At 38.7% G+C, this 18671-nt stretch overlaps 1 protein-coding gene across 6 annotated transcripts in view; it reads left to right on the top strand.

Annotated features, from left to right (window-relative positions):
* Window positions 1-18671, top strand: part of LOC134348378 (trafficking kinesin-binding protein 2-like) — a 106933-nt gene that overhangs the window by 2594 nt on the left and 85668 nt on the right. For 3 of the 6 annotated variants that reach the window (XM_063051647.1, XM_063051651.1, XM_063051652.1), the window contains exon 2: window positions 11220-11558. In XM_063051647.1, coding sequence (XP_062907717.1) covers window positions 11504-11558 — 55 coding nt within the window. In that variant the 5' untranslated portion in view covers window positions 11220-11503. Of the gene's footprint in view, window positions 1-6278; window positions 6403-6584; window positions 6652-7470; window positions 7655-11219; window positions 11559-18671 lie in introns of those variants that run through there. The other 3 variants (XM_063051650.1, XM_063051649.1, XM_063051648.1) reach the window with 3 other exon arrangements.

Below are 18671 nucleotides of genomic sequence, written 5' to 3'. Positions count from 1 at the left end.
ATTACAGCCTGGCATGGGAACACCATTGCCTTTGAGTGGAAAATCCTACAAAGGTAGTGGATTCGGCCCAGTACATCATGGTTAAAACCCTCCCAACCATTGAGCACATCTACATAAAAAGCAGCATCCATCATCGAAGATCCTCACCACCCAGGGCATGCTGTTTTCTCACTTCTGCCGTCAGGTAGAAGATACAGGAGCCTCAGGACCAAGTTCAAAAACAGTTACTACCCCTCAATCGCCAGGCCCTTGAACAAAAGGGGGTAATTGCACTCATTCGACAAACAAGAGAAAATCTGCAGATGCTGGAAGTCTGAGGAACACACACAAATGCTGGAGGAACTCAGCAGGCCAGGCAGCATCTACGGAAAAAAGTACAGTTGATGTTTCGGTCCAAAACCCCTCGGTAGGACTGGAGAAAGAAAGTTGAGGAGTAGATAGGGTCTCTTTATCTTGTTATTTCATGCTTGTTTCTTGTAATCGCATTTGCACAGTTAGTTGCCCATTGATCCTGTTTATGTTCTATAGATTTGCTAAGTATGCCCGCAGAAAAAGAATCTCAGGGTTGTATGTGGTGACAGGTATGTACTCTGATAAATTTTACTTTGAACTCTGAACTTTAACTTCCATACTCATCTGTCATTTTGTTCATTGATGTCAGTTGGTTTCCCCACAGATTAATGATTTATATTTATTTTTTCATCAGTTTTCCCTTCCCTAACACTTTATCTTTGTTTGATTCCCCTATCTCCACTGCCATTTTTTCTCACAATTAATGGCATTTCTTTGTTTCCCTACTTGTCCCTTTAAAAATGTTCCTTATTAATCAAGCTTTTGGTGACCCTTTGTCACTTTGACCCCCAGCCATTCGCAGGAGGTACCATAACATTAGGACAAGAACAAAGGAAAAACTTTGGCTTGGCATTTTCATATTGTTCGATTGCACTCCTGCAAAGGATGTTATATATTAAAGGCACCAGAAAAATCCAGGTCTTTGCTGTTGAGGAGGCAGATGCTATTGAGATATATATCCATCATTTATTTCAACATGTATCAAGTTCAAGTTTATTGCCATTCAATCATACACATGTATAGCACCAAATGACACCAAGATGTTCAACACAGTACATATAACTCACACACAGCACATAAAGTAATATTGCTACAAATAAATTAACAAATAATGAGGTGCATTACAATATACAAATAAGGTGCTTTTAGAAAGTAAGTAGTATAATGCTACTGGCTCTTCATACGTTATGAGACCTGAGTGGTGGCAGGGAGTTCAGTGGTCTTTTGTGGGAAGAAGCTGTTTCCCATCCTAACAGTTCTTGTCCTAATGCTACGGTACCTCCTGCCTGATGGTAGGAGGTCAAAAAGATTGTTGGATGGATGGGAAGTATCACTGACAGTGCTAAGGGCCTTGTGTGTGCAGCACTCCTGATAAATATCTGTAATGGGTGGAAGGTCGACCTGATGATCCTCTCAGCAGACGCCTGGCAATCCTCGTGTCAAGCGGTGTTGCAACTAGTCAGGACACTCGATGGTGCTCCTGTAAAGATTGGTTCAAATGGGGGTTGGGTGTGGGGGGGAGCCTCACTCGTCTCAATATCCCCAGGACGTGGAGACACTCCTGCGCTTTTTTGACCAAGAGGTGATGTTAAGAGACCAGGCGAGATCATCTGCTATGTGCACTTCCAGAAACGGTGCTCCTAACTCTCTCCACGGAGGAGCCATGTGTGTGCAGTGCAGAGTGGTCAGCCTGTACTTTCCGAAGATCCACAATCATCTCTTTGGTTTTGCCAATGTTGGTACTCAAGTTGTTGTGCTCACACCATTTTACCAGCTGCTTTACCTCCTCTCTGTACAGTGTCTAATCGTCATTGTTGGTGAGGCTAACCATCAGACCTATGATCTTTCTGTACATTGAAGTGTACTCTATATTAAGAGGGAATCTTGATCCTAAGACATTGCACTCTGTCACAGTTCACTTCACTTCAGTTACAGTCAATTATTAAAGTTCTCAATACAATAACATTTTCTGTTAAACTGAAGATAAATAATTCTACTGACTGAACTTTTGACATAAAGTGCTTTAACAGATGAGATTTGTTCCTTGCAATCACTTATAATTTGCACTCTGCTCCTTCATGTTGTGTGTAAAATCATTTTGTTTTCCTGTTTCATTGTCATTTTACACAATGAGTTTTGTCACTTGATTCTCTGCTAGTGCTGGACCTGAGGCCTGTGTGGATTTTTTTTTAGGTGTTCTCTGGATCCTTTCCCTGCTAATTTTACCTAACAAAGTGCTTTAATATAATCATAAATCCTTGGCCACTACTTTTAATACTATGATTGGTGAGGTACACTTTTGTTAAAATATTCTTTTCCCATTCCATACACTTAAATTTTCCAGTGGTACATTTATTAATTTTCTTATTGCACACATCAGTTTTGGAGTCCGTTCACTGCTAAACTGGATGCCAGGGAATTTGCACTTAATTTGGTTGTGTAGTATTGAATTGAACACATGATGCATATTCTTTTAATGTAGTAACTTGATCTACCAAATTAATGTCTTTGTCCTTGGTGAAAGGGCAGTCATGTTTGAATGAAATGAATGTCTGAAGAAGAATGCTTGCGGTAAATTGACTATGTTGCTTTTGTAGGCATGTTGTTGATACTTGATGGAATTTACAGGTTGAGGCAGGAATTGTTTTGTTTAATTTGGTCATTTGGGTCATTGTGCATAATCAATAAACAGATCACTTGCTTTGCTTTGGTATATGCATTTTTATCCAGGAAAGCTGCATCGCATTTCTCTTAAACCCAAAGAAACTGAGCACAAATTTAAGTGTGTTTGTGATCAATCAACATGAGCAGCAGAATGAATAGTTTTTTGTACCTTTTTGTATCATAAGATCATAAAATTGAGTATGAGGCAAAGAAATCTAGGAGAATAGATCAGTTCAAGGGGATAAATTGATATAACTGCAGATGCTGGCAATCTGGGATGAAAATAGAAAATATAGAAAATGCTCACCAGGACAGGCAACGCCCGTGGAAACAGAAACAGAATTAATAAGTCAGGTTGGAGACCATTTACAGAACTGAGAAGGTGAGAAAATAAAGCAGATGCTCACCTACCACCCCACTAACCTATGCATCCAGCACATAATTCTCTGTAACTTCCACCATGTCTAATGGTATCCCAACACCAGGTTCTCCCCCCCCCACCCCACAATGAGTACGTATTTTGAAAAATAATTAAGTAGGGCCAAAAGAGAGCAAAAAATATTGAGGTAATGTTCATGGGTTCATTGTCCATTCAGAGATCTGATGATGGCGGAGGGGAAATAGCTGTTCCTGAAATGTTGAGTGTGTGTCTTCAGGTTCCTGTATCTCCTCCTCGATGGTAGCAGTGAGAAAAGGGCATATCCTGGGTGATGGGGTCCTTAGAGATTAATGCTGCCTTGTTGAGGCATTGCCTTTTGAAGTTTTTCTTGTTGCTAGGGAGGCTAGTGCCCATGATGGAGTGGCTAAGTTTACATCTTTCTGTAGCCTTTTTGGATCCTGTGCAGTGGCCCCTCTGTACCAGGCAGTGATGCGACCAGTTAGAATGCTGTCCATGGTACATCGGTAGAAATGTGTCTTTGGTGACATGCCAAGTCTCAACAAACTCCTGATGAAATATAGTCGCTGTCATGTCTTTGTTGTAATTGCATCCAAACGTTGGGCCCAGGATAGATCTTCAGAGATGTTGACATCCAGAAACTTGAAACTGCTCACCCTTTCCACTGCTGATCCTTTGATAGGACTGGTGCATGTTCCCTCAACTTCCCCTTCCTGAAGTCCATGATCAATTCCTTGGTCTTACTGAGTGTAAGGTTGTTGTTGCAACGCCACTCAACCTGCTGACCTATCTCACTCTGGTATGCAAAATATGTATATATCACCAAATACTACCTTGAGATTCATTTTCTTGCAGGCATTCACAGTAGAACAAAGACGTACACCAGAATCACTGAAAGACTACATACAAAGACTGATAAGTAACCAAAGTGCAAAAGAAGACAAACTCCAAATAGATAAATAATATCGAGAGCTTGAGTAGTAGAGTCCTTGAAAATAACTCCATAGGTTGTGTTTAATGATCAGTTCAGTGTTGTGAGTGAAGGTGTCCACACTGATTCAGGATCCTAATGGTTGAAGGGTAATAACTGTTCCTGAGCTAGGTGGTATGGGACCAATAACTCTTCTACCTTCTAGACAGTAGCAGTGAGAAGAGAGTATGGCTTGGATGGTGGGGTTCCTTGATGGTGCTTTCCTGTGGCACCACTCTTTGTAGATGTGCACAATGGTGGGGAGGGCTCTTTCTGGGATGAAATGGGCTGCAACTATCACTTTTTGTCGGCTTCTTCATCCTTGTGCCCTGGTGTTTTCATACCAGGCTGTCATGCAACTAATCAGGATACTCTACACTGCATCTGTAGAAGTTTTATAGAAGTCGAAGTTTTAGATGACTTGTCAATTTTGTGCAAATGTTTAAGAAAATAGAGGTGCTGCTGTGCTTTCTTTGAAATGGCTTTTATGTGCTGGTCACAGGACAGATCCTTTATGATATTGCCCAGGAATTTAAAGTTACTCTCTCTTGTGGGGATGATGGTGTTAAATGCTGTGATGTAGTGAATGAAGAGCATTCTGGTGTATGCATCTTCACTGTCCAGATGTTCCAGAGCTGAGCGAAGAACCAATGAAATAGCATCTGCTGTTGATCTGTTGTTTTGGTGGGCAAATTGGAGTGGATCCAAGTCACTCCTCAGGCAGGAGTTAATATGCTTCATGGTTAACCTCTCAAAAGACTTCATCACAATGGATGATAGTCATTCAGTTAGGTTACCATGTTATCCTTGGGTATGTTTGGAGCCTGCTTGAAGCTGTTGGTGCCTTGGACTGCTAAAGCAAGAGGATAAGGTAAACACTCCAGCCAGTTAACTAGCACAGATCTTCAGTACTCGGTCAGATACACCATCTGGGTCAGATGTTTCCGCGGTTCACCCTCCTGAAGGATAAATTCTTGTGCCGACCTCAGAGACTGTATTCACACGGTCATTGGGAGCTCATGAAGGTACCTCTTGTTTTGTCCGTCAAAGCGCACATAAAGGCAATGAGCTCATCTGGGAGTGAAACCTTTATTCAAGGTTCAAAGTAACTTTATTATTATACTACCCTGAGATTCATTTTCTTGTGGGCATTCACAGTAAGTACAAAGAAATTCAATAGAATCAATGAAAAGCCGCTCACAAATATGGACAAGCAACCAAAGTGCAAAAGACAACAAACTGTACAAATACAAAACCAGAAAAAATAATAAATAAGTAAGCAATAAATATTAAAGCTGAGCAATAGACTCATTTTCAGTGAGTTTAGACCTTGTGGAATCAGTTCAGTGTTGAAAGAAGAAGAAATTGCCTTTAAACTCATGAGACAGTATAGGCCATCAACTTTTTGCTGTCGATGTTTCTGTAGCAGGTAATTTTTTTTTTACGAGGTCAAGTTGCTAGCTCGACGCGCAACCCAGCGCGGATGGAAAGCGTGCCAGGGGAGCCGGCCGGGTTCGAACTCGGGAGCCTTTGCTCCGAAGTCCGGCGCTGATGCCACTACGCCACCAGCCGGCCAAGTTCAGTGTTGGGTTGAGTGAAATTTTCCTCTCCGGTTCAAGACCCTGATGGTTCAGGAGTAATAACTGTTCTAAACTTGGTGGTGTGGACTTAGGCTCCTGTACCATCTTCCTGATGGCAGCAGTGAGAAGAGAGCATGGCTTGGATGGTGGGTGGCCTTGATGATGAATGCTGCTTTCCTGAGATAACACTCCTTCGCTTCTTGTAGATGCGCTCAGTGGTGGGGACGGCTTTTACCCATGATGGACTAGGCTGTCTCCGCTACTTTTTGTAGGCTTTTCCCTTCAAGGGCAGTGGTGTTTCCATACCAGGCTATGATGCAACTAGTCAGTATACTCCCCACTGTGCATCTACAGAAGTTTGTCAAAGTTTTAGAAGACATGCTGAATCTACACAAACTTCTAATAAAGTAGGGATACTGCCACACCTTCTTTGTAATGACATTTACACCTTGGACTCAGGATAGATCCTCTGAAATGATAACACGCAGGAATTTTTATAGTTGCCGACTCTCTCCGCCTTTGATCCCCGGTGAGGCCTGGTTCATAGACTTTCAGTTTACTCCTCCTATAGTTAATAATTAGCTCTTTGGTTTTGCTGACATTGAGTAAAAGGTTCTTGTTGTGGCACCTTGCAGCCAGATTTCAACTCTTTGTATGCACGTTCATCACCACCTTTGATTCGAGCAAGAACAGTGGAGCTGCTAGCAAACTTAAATAAGGTATTATTGTCATTTATGCCTTTTGGTTTTGCTTTGTACGAGGTGATGGCATTCAACCCTTACCACAGTTACTGCACATCCTTCTTTGTTTCAAGTTTGGTCTGGAATTGCCACTACGTATGTGAAGTCGCTTTCCGGAATTCGTACCTGGGCCCTTTGCACCTTCCTGGGTCACCAGACTTGAAAGACATTGATCTAGCCCTTACGGAACTCTCTGGGCTCTGGTTCAGGAGCATTCTGAATGATTTTGTGGGTAATTCCGTAAATGTGCCTGACTATATTCCAAATGTTAAAGCTAAGTAGGTGATCATAGCAATTGAAAGTGTAGTTAATTGTTTATTGTTTTCTTTGTGTTGAAGAAGTGTAAAACATTGTATCAGGAGAGTGAGATTCTCTTGGATTCTCCTGCACTCCCCTTTTCCTGGAGGTTTGCTGTGTGAATGAAGACAGAATTAATTTCCCAATTATAGCTTCCGTGTGTCTCAGTTTTAGTCAGTCAGAACACCTGGGAGTTCATCTGACTTTATTCCAATTGAAAATGAGCAAAATTTAATGACAGCGGAGTATGAGTGCCTGATTGTGGGCAATTGATCTACTGAACAGTGCATCTGAGCACAGCATTCACATGCTGGGCAGGCATTCTGCAATAGCATTTTACTTGCGTTCTTTTGCAACCGAAGAATAGCTGATCAACCATGTGTAATATTTTGAAATCAATTTTCAAATGTGATACAATATAGTTAATTAACTGAGTTAGCCATTAACTTCAGCAGTTATTCCTATCTCCAAGCTGTCTAATACATGATAAGTGGGAGATGTTGCATGCTTTTAATATGACCACCAGTTAGATCAGTTGCTGCTGCAGGTTCATAGCTAAATACAGAAGTGTAAAACTTGCATTTGTGCAATTTTTCACTTTCTCAGGATATCTTAAAAAGCACATTGAAGCACATTCTTGTTAAAGGAAATGAGTTAAATAAAATTTCAACGACGTTAATTCGAAAATTGAATGTTTATCAAGGGAGCAAGGAAGGCTTCCCCATTTCTGTTCTTTTAATTCCACCGTAGAAAGGACGCAGAACCTTGAGTTTGGATATTGCACTTGAGTGTTACCCTGGGTAATGTGGCCGAGGACGAGTGTGTACAAGGGTTTAACTTTGAACTGAGTATGCTGCAGTTTAATGAAAGCTTCCTGGGAATATGTTTTGTTATCTTGGTCCGTGTGGAACGCTGTTTCATTTGCTGTATTCAGGTATGGCTGAAGTCTTATTTTGTAAGGCTATCCTCTGCACTAGAAATAGCTATTTATTTTAATATTTAAATTTTCAGATATGAGTAACAATGCATTTCATGGTTATGATATTCTGTTACATGCAACTTTTTTGGTCAATGACATGTTCGGTGTCCTATCTTTTAAGACAGTTTAAAATAAATGTATAATGCTGTAACTGCCTATTTTTCTTCATGTTTTATTTAGGTTTAGCATGACATCTTGTCTTTTTATTCTATCTTTCTATTCAGGATCCTATATGCTGTTGTCCTGCCATCTGCAATGGTTGGGGTGCTTAAACTTCTAGTGTTCCTTTTTAAAGTTGTGCCATTTGCCTTGTATTATCTTTATTCGTATTTCTCTGTCTTACTTTTCTGTGTAAAATTTTCTCTTGTATGTCAGTGCATCTATTTGTCACTCCTCTTGAAGTGCTTTCTCTGGTGTTTACAGTGCTGTCAAGTTTCATTTTCAAATTTTATCATTGTTTTCATTACAAACCACTGGAGACTTAGAATTTTTCATTTTTTATTTTTGTTTTGTTTGAAGTGTTTAGATTTGGTTTGTGTTCGAAATTGGGTGGTTATGGAATCCTTGGTTATGGGAGAAAGTTAAGTCAACAAATGCATTAACTTCCAGTGAAATAAATGTGAAATCATTAATGGTAAACTCGCATAATATTAACTTATTCAAATTTATTTATTGTAGCTTGGTACCTTTCTGCAAAAATAATACACCTCTCTGCAAATCTCGAGTGTGTGGCAGAATATTTACTATTAATGTGAAAAGTGCACCAAGTTTCACGGAGAAGGTTTCATTATCTGTGTGATTTGTGAAACATGGTGATGAATCATTGACTAAGCATCTTCTGTTCCTTTTTTGCTTTTAATTACAGATATTATAAATAGCATCTATCCTGCTCCACAAGTCAGGGAGAAATGCCAAGAGGACAGGAAGTAGACTGGATCATGCTCTTAGACCTTCACTGAAATAATTTAAATAAAAAAATAATCATTTACTCTTGATCAGTTCCCAGTGTGCTATAATATTGCTGTGATGTAGGTAGTTCAGGGAACTGAGAAAAAGGAACTTGCAGCTGCTGCCATGGCCCATCTGCTTAACTACAATACAAACAGAGTTTAAGACTCCTTTTTTATATGAAATTAAAAACTCATTTAACATCTTTAAAATAGAGGTAATTGACTAACTCGTCCATCAGCTGCTGCTAAGTGTCTGACATTGAATTTACACACACAGCTTGTATTGTAAATCTACCCTCGGCTAATGGCATTTTTTTCTGGGAAAATAGTCCCGTATTCACTGAAACCTGCTAGAATTATGATTCTTATTTGTACTGCCTCATAGAAATTATTTAAATAGATACTTTATTCTAAAAGTGATTGTTGAAAAATAGCCTCTACCTAATTTCCTATCTATTGCCATCTGATACACCAGAGGAAGCATGTTCTGGAGAGACAAGGTAAACCTTGTTTTACATCTGACATTTTAGTTGTAAATTAATGCTAATCCCTGCACATGTGCCAGTTACATCTGTGTAAGGCTTATTGATAGTTGTCTAGTACACAAAGTGCTATCAAAGCTTAAGTTAGCTTTGCAAAGCAAATTTGGCAGGGAGTCGTCCTCGGTGTACATTTTGAGAAGCTTTTGGACTTGCATGTGCATGAGCAGATGTTGGGGCTTTCTGTAAGAGCCAATATCATTGGCAGAAATGTCTTAACTAAACTTCTCCATACAAAATATCCACAAATATATCATAGTGTGCAATGCTTATCAAGCATCTTTCAAACTCATTTCCCAGTCTTTTTTAGCTATCTCTGCCTTTGTTCCTGTGTAATTATTGCATAAAGGCTACCACCAGTGACTTCCTTCTCTTGCTTTTCCTTTCTTTTTTTTTCTTTTCAAATCTTTTTATTGTTGTTATACAAAAAAAACATGAGTACATTGAAGTAACAACACTTACAATGTCTCAAAAAAGACATTATCTTAAAGATTGAAAAAAAATTTTGTGATAACAAAAAAACCTACTAAGCAGAAAAGTGAGGAAAAAAAAGAACCCATTAGGTGTACAACCCCAGAGTCATGCGTCACACAAAAAGCTTCTAAAAATAAACATCAAACCGCCAGCAAGAAAAGAAAGTATACTAAAAAATTTACAATTAGATTGTGGAAAAATTCTATCAATTAGCTCAAATTATAATAACGAGCAAATGAGCCCCATCTTTTCTCAAAATCAAATAAAGGTTCGAAGGTTCAACTTCTAATTTTCTCCAAACTAAGACATAGCATCACTTGAGAGAACAGTTGTGACAAAGTGGGAGCTGATGTATCCTTCCACTTCAACAAAATGGCCCTCCTAGCTATCAATGTAACAAATGCAATAACATGTTGGTCAGACACAGAAATACCATGAATATTCTCTTGCCTTTCCTTTACTCCCTCAAATTGATTCTGCATCTTAACCTGCTGAGACAAGATTATTTCTCACTTTTGCAGTGATCTGTTGCTCTGACAAGTCCACTTCACCTCATTTTTCTTTCTTACCAAAGTGTTAAGTGTCCTAGGTTAATTAGTTCTCAGAATAAAATAGGGAATGTTCAAAACAAATGGCAGGCCCAATCAGTATCCATGGAAAGGTAAAAAGTGTTGTCTGAGAAGGGGTCTTAAACTTGTTGTGTTAACTGTTTTTCTTTCCACTAATATCGCCAGAGCGTCTGACTGTTTCCACCACTTTGTTTTTACGATTTCCAGCATCTGCAGCTTAATTTTTTTTTTCTGGATCTTAACCATGGTCATCTTGCAATGACAGCTTTGTGAAGGCGATCAAATCACTCCCATTTGTGTGTTCAATTTGTTTATCTCTTTGTGCATGCTGCATACATTCAGGTAGAGACCTGTAAATGTTGACTTTGCCAATTTGTTTGCAGTTTAGATAAATCTTTGGAGGCTATCATCCTTTTTTAGTTTGGATCCTACTCATCATACTTTCTCAGTGGCACCACTTTCCTAATCCCACCTTTATATTGGTGCCCACATGGGCCACAATGGCTAGATTTTTTCCCTTCCCCTTAAGTGCCTCTCCAGTCAAACGAGACAATGCTCCCACTTATGATTTACTTTACAAACCTTAATGAGCTGCTGTCATGGTGCTACTGTTCAATTGCTTGTCTTCACTGTTTCTTGTTACCTTTTATTCCTTGAGGTGCATTTTTCAACTACAAAATAAAAGCAGAAGTTGAGGTCTGCATGCACTATAATGTAAAGGCAAAAACCTCTTCTTAGCTTGGCCTCTTCCATCTTACAGACTTTAAGATTTATTCCTAAATGTAATTTTGTGGTGGAATTGTAGTTCCACCACAAAAGCAACAATTTTCTTTGGTCTTTTGTGCAATGTAATTCTGATGTCACGCATACTCATGATATTGTCCACCTGAAAGGTTAACTTCATGAGCTTCACTGCTAACAATGTTGATGTCAGGAGACTTCAAGGGAGTCATGCTAAATGCAATTTCTTTTTTTGTTTTTGCTGCAGGTTGCATTTGAAAACAGCACATCATGAGTATTCTCTCTCTTCTTGATTTTTTTTGCAAGTCATCAGCCCAGCTTTTAACAGTTTCCTTAATTTCATCTTAATTGAATGAGATGTGATCTCCAATAGACTTCAAATGAAAATCCGCTCAGCAATACTAAATATTGTATGGGATAATATGCGTAATCCTCCTCAAGCGTCGAATCATTTCATCAATATATTCAATCTGTTTGGATGGTGGGGAAATCTTCCAGGAGGGAATTTTTCAAGATGCCTTTGGACAAGTAATGCCAGAAAATAAATCCATGAGTGTGAATCAAAAAGAGACGGGGACCATCACTGGTAAGCAAGACCAAACTCTATCTTTGGAGGGACAAATTTTCATTTGTTTAATTTTTTTGTTTCCCTTTTAAAAGTAATATGAAACTTAAGTATAATTATAAATGACTGAACTTGGAATGATGTTAACTGCTTTATTCTCCAGCCGATGGTTCTCTTGTTTTCTTCTTTTGCCTACATTTTTAAGCATAAAATTAAGGCATGGTATATTTTTCAGGCAAAGCCATTGTACAAAATACTTTTAATTTTAAATAGCAACTCAGTGACATTGTATATTAGCAGATCTTATTGAGACAAACATTAGAATGGGAGCAGTAGTATCCAGTGCTCCATTTAGTCTTTGGAAGTGGGGAGAGGCAACAAATCAAGGATTTGGAATGAAAGCACTTCTTGAATCTAGAATTGAGTGAGGTAGTTTTAATGTTGGAAGTGTTTTAAAAGATGATTCAAATGATAAATCAATACAGGGACATGGAAAAGATTACGGATGTAGGAACCATAAATGGTTTGGTATAAGAAGCAAAGTTTTTGAAACTAGTAATGTTGAGTTCCAATGATATCTAGCAAAGATAAGTATGATGGAATGGAGGATTTGGTGTTGGATAATTTGTGTACAGCAGAATTATGAAGGACAGAACTTGGGGATGGAACAACTGCTTTGCTAGAGTAATCATATCTGGGGTTGATTTTTCAGGGATAGTGGTCTGCATCAGTAAGTCTTTAGTGGATGAATATGGACAATGTTGCCAAAGTAGACATAGGAGGTCCCCATATTTAAAAGCAGGTTAAATTGGGAGCCAATTTGCTGAAAGTTTACTAGCATGTCAGCCCTCTCAAGAATCAAACAAGGTAATTTTGTCTTGGCAGTGTCGAATGGAATTGAAAAACACTACTGCTCATCCAGCCCATGACATAGTGGTTAGAGATCAGAAGTCTCTTTATAGATTTGAGAAGTAGGAGAAAAGGAAGGAAAAGGTCAAAATCGGAACCAGTATATTTTCTATATATATTTTCTATTGGTGTCAATTATTAGAACCATGACTTTGAATCTTGAGAAAATCAATGTCAAGTGTTTCCTCTGCCTGATTTCCTCCTCCAAATGAGTGACATATTTTGGGGTGCTTCATGCTGATGACATTTGGGTGGGCAGAAGAAAAGATATTGCAAGAGATTTACTCACCTTGTTGGTATAATTCATAGAGAAACCAACATTTGAAAATTAATTTAAGAGATACGTCAGTGGAAGCAGCTTTTGATGGAGTACTTGTGTTATCATAGAAAGTGATTTTGTGGGTTGAAACTGACGTGCTTTCACTACTGTCCTGGAGCAGTCTTTTAAAAGTGGGGTGGCCATTGTGCACTACCTGCCACTGGTTTTGAGCTTGCTCCAAGGCAACTAGAGACCAGGTTGAATTGCAGGAAATATAATACATGTTTGTGTATCTATGTACACAGTCCATTTGCATACTGTTGCCTTCAGATGGTTCTTATATTTCCCCACTGCCTTTTGCAACAAAGATGTTAGAGGTGGCCTTAATACATAAAGAAGATCATATACCAGAACAGCAGAAACTTTCAGTCTTGCTGTTGTATTACATCCAACTTGACTAGCAATTTGAACAGAAAGCCACAATCTCAAGAATGGTTTTGGAGTGATAAATTTTAGACAATTTATACTATGTTCGGGATATTATAGATGTAATGAGTAGGATGTGCCTCTTAAGTGCATGTAGTTACCAGTGGAAGGTGTAATTCTTGCAATAATCACAGAAGCAAGTTCTTCATGGTAGGAAATAATTTGGAGATATTCAGCAGGTCAGGCTGCATCTTTGCAGAGAAAAACTGGTTAATTTTTCAATCAGTGACTTCTCATTAGAGAGTCAAATGAAAAGCTAATCAGATTTTTGAAGTTTATCCAACATCTGCAGTTTTTTTGCTTTTTATTTAACATGGGTTAATGATGCAAATGCTGTAATACTTAAAATTTTCAGTAAGTCTTTGCAGGCTGGCATTAGGTGAAACAGAACTTAGAAGACATGAGGTTAATTTTTTTTTGTAGCAGATCAGGCATCAACAATGTAGTGGAAGGTTTTAAATCCAAAAATAAATACACGTGTGGCTTAACATGTGGAATTAGAGATTTATTGTGTTGCATGTGCTAAGCACTTAATAGAGAAGTATATTTACATTGTACACCATTTCCAAACATTGGATATGCTTTTGTACTCTAACAATGTTGTGTAACTTTTAACTTTTGACCTATTGTAACTTCTATTCCCATGTCATTAATCTCACTTTAATTCTGGAAGCAACTTGCCCATTTGGTGCAGCGTAGTAGTGTAATGGTTGGCACAACTCTGTCACAATGCCAGTGACCTGGGTTCAATTCCCACCACTGCCTCTAAGAAGTTTGTGCGTCCATAAGGGTGTTCCGGTTTCTTCTTGCATTCTTTCCCTTTCAATATTTTATTAATATTATAAATTGCATGAATACAAATACAAAATTCATAAGGATACAAGTAAGTAATACGAATTACATTACATTTAAATCACAGTAATATGATCACAGTATCCCATATTCCAAATCAGTCATGTAGAAAAAAAATTGAATTATGAAATAAAATAATTATATTTTATTTAAAAAATCTACTCCCACTACCAAAAATGAGCTGGTTGGTTAAAAAAAAGAGAAGAAAAAAAACCTTACCATATAATAATAATAATGGCAGATCCATACTTTAATAACAGTTCAAAGATTATGAAAATAACTCAGAAAGGGTCCCCATAACATTAAAAAATCATGTTTAGAATCAGAAATCGAACAACAAATCTTCTCTAGATCAAGGCACAACATAACATCAGATAGCCATTGAACACGAGTGGGTGGGATGGCCTCCTTCCACTTGAGCAAGATCGCCCTCCTGGCCATAAGAGACATAAAGGCCAATACCCGCAAATTAGATGGCTTCAATTTTGTAGCACTATCCTCAACAATACCAAACATAGCAGTCAAGGGATTGGGCTTAAAAATAACATTGAAAAGTACAGAAGAAGTTTGAAATAATCTTTCCAAAATTTTTCAAGGCTCGGACGTGTCCAAAACATATGAATTAGTGTGGCCACTCCATTAGTACATCGATCACAGTAAGGGGAAATATCTGTGTAGAAACGAGAGAGCTTGTCTTTAGACATATGAACTTTCTGTACCACTTTGAATTGTAATAAAGAATGACAATCACATAATGATGAAGAATTAATCAATTTTAAAATAATCTTCCAGCTCTCTTCAGATAGGAAAATCTGTAAATCCTTTTCCCAGTCTCCTTTAATTTTATCTAAAGAGGCCTTTTTCATCCCAACAGCAGACCGTAAATGTAAGATATTGAACGGTTGTCAAAGGGTTTCAGATTAAAAATTGTATCTATTGTATTCTTATCTGGACTTGTAGGAAATGTATGTAATTGAGATCTTAAAAAATCTCTAATCTGTAAGTATCGAAAAAAGTGGGTATTGGAAAGGCTAAATTGGAAAGTTGCACAAAAGAGAGATTCCCTCCATCAAACAAGTCCTCTTCTTGCATTCTAAAAGCATAGAGATGGATCAGGATAATTTGTTACATGGGTGTAACTGGGTGGCGCAGGCTTGTAGAGCCAGAAAGACCTGTTACGTGCTATATCTCTTTAAAATATTCTATCCAGGTTAATCAGATCTGCCCATCGTTCAGTTGCAATGTTGCTTAGATCTCTCCTCAACCCCCATTTTTATAATACAAAAGAATTACACTGCAATAGTTGATCCAGCGTCCTTTTTTTTATTGATTGTCCTGTACCCAGTTCTTTCCTGACAAGGTCATCATTTTTCTTTGAAGATTTGCTGTGATGAGGTAGAGCTCAGAACTTAGCACCTGAAGAATTTAGTCCTGCTTTACAGACATTATGAAGTCATTCTGCAAAATCTCTATGGAGTAAACACCATAGAAATGGCATAGTACGGGTGGCTATGTGGTTGGAGAGAAAGAGTACAGCAGGAAGAACTTTGGGTTCTTGGTGCTGGTTGAACTGCATAGAACTGGGTACTTGAAGGTTTAATGGAGCTATGATGCCAGTAGTGTGGATGTTGGGACAGGTATGGGGGTATTGAGAAATACTCTCCATTACAGTATTGGAAGCATTCAAAGGACCATTGAGTATTGGGGAAAAATGGTGAGGAACAAATATGCAGTGAAATGTAAAAACCAGAGAGTGATAATAACTGGGGACTTCAACTGACCAAAAATAGACTTGGAGAACCCAAGGGGTAGTGAGGGAGAGGAAGTATTGAAGTGGGTTCAGGAGAATTTGATTCACCATTATGAGGAGGCAAAGAAGAGGAAGTATTGCTGGATTTGGTTTTGTGAAATAAGGTCAGGTCAAGTGGAGAGGGTTTAGTTGGTGAGATTTTGGCAACAATGCTAGTCTTTCCATGAGATTATAGCTTTAGGAAAAGAAATTGATGTTTCTAATGTAAAATACTAAAAGGGAGCAGAGTTATTTTCAGTAGAATGGAAGAAGATCTGACATGAGTGAATTGTAATTGAAGTTTGGCAATCAAAATTGTCAGTGATTAATGGGTAACCTTTAAGGAGTTGGTCCAAATTCTTTCTCATAGTCCCTGGATTTCTGAAGAGATTGATTGAAAACACACCCAAGAACTAGGCTGACTCGGTACAAAAAGGAAATAAGAGAACCAGAGAAGGGAGAAAAGAATAGTAAAAAAAAAGTATTCAAAAGTCATCTAAAAGATTCTAAACTCTGTTTATTATAAGAGTGGAGATGTGGCTAATTTGGGACCAAAAGGTAGCTATAGGCATGACTGAAGTACTGACCTTAATATTTTACATTGGTCTTTATGAAGGAAAATGATGCTGCAGAGTGTCAGTGAAGGAAGTGTTTATGAAACTGAGTGAAAAATGACAAAGGGGATCATACTTGATAAAGTGTAAGTACTTAATGTAGTGAGCTACCTGGTCCAAGTGTGATGGGTCATAATTTGCTGAGGGAAGCTGAAATTTAATTGTAGAGAGGTTGCCCATAATTTTGCCGGTGTCTGTGAATATGGGAATAGTTTATGATACTGAAGGATTGCCTATGTTACAAACTCACCCAGATCAGGGCAAGTAGTCACTTGGATTGATTAACGAACTTCATCATGAATTTGTAAAAGGCAAATTACATTCAGTTGACTTGATAGATTTTTTTTTAGTGAGATAACATGTTTAGTGAGGGAAATGCTATTTCTATGATGTAGATGAATTCTCAGGAACTATTTTACAAAGTGTTGTACATTAGGCTAGTAGTGAAATTGAAATCTGTAGGAGAACAGAAGAGCATAAATACTAAAGGTAAGACAAGTAGCAAATAGTTGTTTTTGTCTGTACCGGTGGTGTTCCCCATTAGTTTTCTTAACACTTCATGACTTGAGCTTTATAAAACTTAGAAGCACCATCAACAGTGAGGAGATTTCAGAGATGAAATTGGGCTGATCTAATGGGCAAATATTATGGTAGTTAAAACTTAAAGCAGAAATGTGTTCTAAAAGGGCTATGGGAACAATCTTGAGATGCACAGTACACAGTGGTTACATTATTAGATACCTCTTGTACCTAATAAAGTGGCCACTGAACGTAAATTCTTAGTCCTCTGCTGCTGTAGTCCATCCACTTTAAGGCTTTGTGCATGGTAGGTCATGTTTGACCAATCTATTGGAGTTTTTCGAGGAGGTTACCAAGAAAGTGGATGAAGGGAAGGCAGTGGATATTGTCTACATGGACTTCAGTAAGGCCTTTGACAAGGTCCCACATGGGAGGTTAGTTAGGAAAATTCAGTTGCTAGGTATACATGGAGAGGTGGTAAATTGGATAAGACATTGGCTCAATGGAAGAAGCCGAAGAGTGGTAGTAGAGAATTGCTTCTCCGAGTGGAGGCCTGTGACTAGTGGTGTGCCACAGGGATCAGTGCTGGGTCCATTGTTATTTGTCATCTATATCAATGATCTGGATGATAATGTGGTAAATTGGATCGGCAAGTTTGCTGATGATACAAAGATTGGAGGTGTAGTAGACAGTGAGGAAGGTTTTCAGAGCCTGCAGAGGGACTTGGACCAGCTGGAAAAATGGGCTGAAAAATGGCAGATGGAGTTTAATACAGACAAGTGTGAGGTATTGCACGTTGGAAGGACAAACCAAGGTAGAACATACAGGGTTAATGGTAAGGCACTGAGGAGTGCAGTGGAACAGAGGGATCTGGGAATACAGATACAAAATTCCCTAAAAGTAGCGTCACAGGTAGATAGGGTTGTAAAGAGAGCTTTTGGTACATTGGCCTTTATTAATCAAAGTATTGAGTGTAAGAGCTGGAATGTTATGATGAGGTTGTATAAGGCATTGGTGAGGCCGAATCTGGAGTATTGTGTGCAGTTTTGGCCACCAAATTACAGGAAGGATATAAATAAGGTTGAAAGAGTGCAGAGAAGGTTTACAAGGATGTTGCTGGGACTTGAGAAACTGAGTTACAGAGAAAGGTTGAATAGGTTAGGACTTTATTCCCTGGGGCGTAGAAGAATGAGGGGAGATTTGATAGAGGTATATAAAATTATGATAGGTATAGATAGAGTGAATGCAAGCAGGCTTTTTCCACTGAGGCAAGGGGAGAAAAAAACCAGAGGACATGGGTTAAGGGTGAGGGGGGAAAAGTTTAAAGGGAACATTAGGGGGGGCTTCTTCACACGGAGAGTGGTGGGAGTATGGAATGAGCTGCCAGATGAAGTGGTAAATGCGGGTTCTTTTTTAACATTTGAGAATAAATTGGACAGATACATGGATGGGAGGTGTATGGAGGGATATGGTCCGTGTGTAGGTCAGTGGGACTAGGCAGAAAATGGTTCGGCATAGCCAAGAAGGGCCAAAAGGCCTGTTTCTGTGCTGTAGTTTCTATGGTTTCTATGGTGTCGTGCATTTAGAGATGCTCTTTTGCACACCACTGTTGTGCATGGTTATTTGAGTTACTGTCTCCCTCCTGTCAGCTTGAACCAGTCTGGCTATTCTCCGAACTTATGGAAGTCGAATCCGGATAAAGTCAC

The sequence above is a fragment of the Mobula hypostoma genome, chromosome 6 (assembly GCF_963921235.1).
Source record: "Mobula hypostoma chromosome 6, sMobHyp1.1, whole genome shotgun sequence".
Taxonomy (NCBI): domain Eukaryota; kingdom Metazoa; phylum Chordata; class Chondrichthyes; order Myliobatiformes; family Myliobatidae; genus Mobula; species Mobula hypostoma.
This window is presented reverse-complemented; position numbering and strand designations above follow the sequence as displayed.